Source organism: Sinocyclocheilus grahami, unplaced genomic scaffold, assembly GCF_001515645.1.
Source record: "Sinocyclocheilus grahami isolate Dianchi unplaced genomic scaffold, SAMN03320097.WGS_v1.1 scaffold875.1, whole genome shotgun sequence".
Taxonomy (NCBI): domain Eukaryota; kingdom Metazoa; phylum Chordata; class Actinopteri; order Cypriniformes; family Cyprinidae; genus Sinocyclocheilus; species Sinocyclocheilus grahami.
The window spans coordinates 400,088-404,842 of NW_015506054.1; the positions used below are offsets into that span (position 1 = coordinate 400,088).

The 4,755-nt window shown below is 37.6% G+C and overlaps 1 protein-coding gene across 1 annotated transcript in view; it reads left to right on the plus strand.

The window, feature by feature from the left end:
- LOC107563432 (carbonic anhydrase 4-like) overlaps positions 1-4,404 on the plus strand; it is an 18,999-nt gene extending 14,595 nt beyond the window's left edge. The window contains exons 5-6 of the mRNA XM_016248310.1: positions 474-637; positions 3,603-4,404. Of these exons, the coding sequence (XP_016103796.1) occupies positions 474-637; positions 3,603-3,782 (344 nt within the window). The 3' untranslated portion in view covers positions 3,783-4,404. The remainder of the gene's footprint in view (positions 1-473; positions 638-3,602) is intronic.
- The last annotated feature ends 351 nt before the right edge of the window (positions 4,405-4,755 follow it).

The following is a 4,755-nucleotide window of genomic DNA, read 5'->3' on the forward strand; positions in this document are numbered from 1 at the left end:
AACACGTTTTTAACTAAAATCCAAGTCCATAATCCATAATAACGCTTCCTCCAGTGAAAAAGTGTTCTGGTCTGAATCAGGAGAGAAACCTGTACAGATCAAGCACCGTTTACAAGCCAAAACAGCTCTAAATAAATATGTGGCTGGATTTTGATGTGAAGAACAACCGGAGATGCACTTTTTCACTGGAGGAAGCGTCATTATGGATTATGGACTCAGTGTATTTTAGTTAAAAATGACTTAATGATGGATTTGTTTCTTTTGGCTTCACAAGGCATTAACTGATGGACTGGAGTGGTGTGGATTATTGTGAAGTTTTTATCAGCTGTTTGGACTCTCATTCTGACGGCACCCATTCACTGCAGAGCATCCATTGCTGAGACACTGATGCAATGCTACATTTCTCCAAATCTGATGAAGAAACAAACTGGTCTGTGTGATGCTGGACTGTAATGTTGTGTTTTCCATCTCAGTTCAGGTCAGTATACCCATCACAGCCACAGTGTCTGGAGGAAACCTGGGAGAAACATACAAGGCCGTGCAGTTTCACCTCCACTGGGGCACCAACGGAGGTCCTGGATCTGAACACACCGTCGATGGAGAGCAGTATCCTATGGAGGTGCGAACAACACCATATCAATGATCTACACCAGCCTGCATCAGATTCACTGAATGAAACCCAACACTCGTTTCTTCCTAATTTTGTGCTGCTGACTCCAAAAAGAGTGTCTGTTTTGCTCGAGTTTGTCACACTTTCTCACAAAATATGATGCATTTTGTAGCATTTTTGCTTTCGACAACCATTTGTAAGGTGAAGAAGTCTTGTATTCTCCCTCAATCAGCAGAAAAACACCCCAAACACACGATTCCCGTCTGGATCTGAGCCACATTACAACTGTATGATCAATTCTCAGCCCATTTTCACATGCATGATGTTATTTTAAGCCTAATCCTGATATCAAGGTTAGAATTATTGTCAGTGACAGAAGAAAATGCATGTTTTCTGCTATATCTTTGGTGGTTTTATTACATCCAAACAGTGACAGAAAATGACATTTTGTGAAGAAAAAAGCTTATTTTGTAAAGTTATTTGACATTAAATGGATTATTTGAACCTTATTATTAGTCCTTTGCAGAATATAAGTTAAATAATACATTTAATAAGATAATAAAATAATATAATGTATTTATTTATAATATATAAATTATATTTATAAAAATAAAATAATTTATTAATTATATATACACACACACACACACAGACAGAGAGAGAGACCTTCACCAATATTAGCACTCTTGGTAAATATGAGCAAAGGTGGCTGTGAAAATAAATCTGCATTGTTTATCTTTTTAATCTTTCATTCAAAAAAACAAAAAAAATCACAAAATTCTAACCTATCATTGAAGTAAAACAACTGAAAGTGGGGGGGGGAATCTCATTATGAAACAAATATATTTCTCTAGTTCACGTTGGCCACAATTATTGCAACGTCCTTTTCTCAAGAGAACAGCTCTGAGTTTTCTCCTATAATGCCTGACGAGAAATCAGAGAGCATGCCTTCACACAGAATCTCCCCAGCTCCTTCTCTTCGGTTCACCTCACTCATTTTCTACAGGGTTCAGCTCAGGGAACGGAGACAGCCGTGGCAGAAGCTTCGTTTTGTGCTCAGTGACACATTGTTGTGTTGATTTGGATGTTTCTTTTGGATCACTGTCCTGATGGAAGATCCAGCTTTGGCCCGTTATGAGATTCCTAACAGAGTCAGGTTTAGGATTTTTTTATCTGTTGGTATTTGATAGGATACATGATGCCATGCATCTGAACAAGATGTCCAGGACCTCCGGCAGAAAAATAGACCCACAGCATTAAAGATCCAGCTGTATATTTAACCGTGGCCATGGGGTACTTTTATCCCTGTTTGCACCAAATGCATCTGGTGTGTTTGCTTGCCAAAAAGCTCTTTTTTAGGAGCATAGCAGCCAGTCCTGTTTGAGTTCCAGTCGTGTCTGATAACAGAATATGCTGGAGTTTATTTCTGGATGAGCAAGGGGAATTTTTCTTGAAACCCTCCTGAACGACATGTGGTGATGTAGGGGCCGTTTGATATATTTTTTAGGTCGCTTTCATAACATTGATCTGTTTGTTTGAGCGACACGACATGCCAGATTATGACTCAACCAATGACGCGAGCTTGAGGGACAATAGGACTATCTGGAAACAATTGTTATCTTTATTTTTCATGATTTTGTTCCGCTTGGTGCTGTTAGTAGCAAAGAAATTGCACACTTTTAATTTGTGAAATTTGTGAAAATCTTTGTCATTGTCCTCCTTAAATAACATCTAGGGAGAAATGAATTAAAAAAACATCTACATGGACACTTAATAGATATTTTTAGATAAATAAAGCTAGATATAATTACTATAGACTAATACTAACCATAAAAGGAAACTTTATGCATTTATAGACATATTTAAAAGTACACTATCGTTCAAAAGCTTGGGGTCAGTAAGATTTTTTGGTTTTGAAAGAAAGAAACAAAGGCTTTTGTTCAGCAAGGATGCATTCAATTGACAGCAAAGACAATTATAGTGTTACGATTTCAAATAAATGCTGTACTTTTAAATTTTGTATTTATAAAATAAAATGCATCACGGTTTCCACAAAAATATTGTGCAGCACAACTGTTTTCAACATTGATGATAATCAGAAATGTTTCTTGAGCAGCAAATCAGCATATTATACAGATTTCTGAAGATCATGTGACACTGAAGACTGGAGTAATGATGCTGAAAATTCAGCTGCGCATCACAGAAATAAATTACACTTTATTATATATTCACATAGAAAACAATACTTTTAAATAGCAAAAATATTTCACAATTTTTGCTGTATCTTTAGATCAAATAAATGCAGCGTTGGTGAGCAGAAGAGACATTCTTCAACAAATATGCTTCCCTGAACACACATTCCTGCGCTCACATCACACAACTGTCTGAATAACTCTTTTTCATTTGTGCAGATGGAAACACGACGCTCCTTAAGATCTCTCTGAATCAGCTCATTCTGCCTGAAGCCAAACACACACACACACACACACACACACACACACACACACACACACACACACACACACACACACACACACACACACACATACATACATACATACATACATATATATACAACCTGTGTAGAGTATTTTGAGAGTGTAGTGAGACACTAAAGAGTTCTTTTGGCATGATTTGCTTGTTTAGATTTATATTATTTTGCAGAATCGTGGGTAATGTACAGTTTTCAAAAGGAATTCCACCAATTCTTTAAAAGATAAGTCGAAATAATGCTAAATGACAGCTACAACAAAAGCATATACCATCGAATAATAACCTTGTAGCTCATAGTAGGTGTGTTTTTAAAGGTTAACAAGTTATCTTTGAAAATGGAGAAAATGAATGGGATTTTTACTTCAGGAACCGACTGTTGGTTCTATTATGACTTCAGAAGTAAGCACTTAAAGGGCCAGCTGACCCCAAAAAAATGAACTTCCTGTCATCACTTTGAACCTGCATGATAAACCTCTGATTCTTATGTGTCTTCAAACAGCTGCGGGGTTTTTCCACCCTGAAGTTCCACGATGGGAAACCAATGGTGGGAACGTTCAGACCCGTTCAGCCGCGTAACGGACGCGTGGTTTACCGGTCCAGCGGCGCAGCGGTCGCCGCCAGCGCCGTCCTGATTCTGGCCTGCATCAGCGCAGCGCTCGGCCTGTCCCGTCCGCACTAGAGCGAGACCGAGACCGACCCGTTACCGGCACACAATCAACACAATGAGTTCTCAGCCAATCAACGGAGCAACAGAAGAAAACCACACACAAGCCGTTTCTACAGGATACTAGAGTAGTTAGTGTAGAAATTTGACCACAGCAGTCGACTGCATGACAAGTAGATGTGAGTTCATAGCTATCAAAAGGAGCTGGACTAAAGCCACTCGGACTTTCTGTGAAGGTCTGACGGGTAATAAATGCATGACCTTTATCTGATATAGACATCTGCCAAAACACACACACACACACACAGGCTATATTTACGAAGGCTTTGACGTGCTGGAGATGTGCATTATTTACACACACAGCGATGATCAGTACTCTGCTGGTGAAAGGTCACAGAGGTCAAGGGTGAAAGGTCACAGAGCCGTGAGAATAGATCAGAGAGAAACCCAGCTATAGCAAACACACACATACATTTACATTAATTCTGTTGACGCTTTCATAGTGTGTTTCACAGTTGAGTTTAAAAGTAACAAACTCGCTTCAAATGAACGCAAAAAATTAACGCACTTAATCAAGAATTGAGAAATTAATTTTATGTGTATATACTGTATATGCATATATATATACACACACACACACACACATACATATATATATATACACACACACACACACACACACATATATATATATATATGTGTGTGTGTTTTTGTGTAAAATTTCAAACACACACATACATTTACATTAATTCTGTTGACGCTTTCATAGTGTGTTTCACAGTTGAGTTTAAAAGTAACAAACTCGCTTCAAATGAATGCAAAAAATTAACGCACTTAATCAAGAATTGAGAAATTAATTTTATGTGTATATACTGTATATGCATATATATATACACACACACACACACACACACATATATATATATATATGTGTGTGTGTTTTTGTGTAAAATTTGATTTTTATATATGGATACATATTTATAAATAA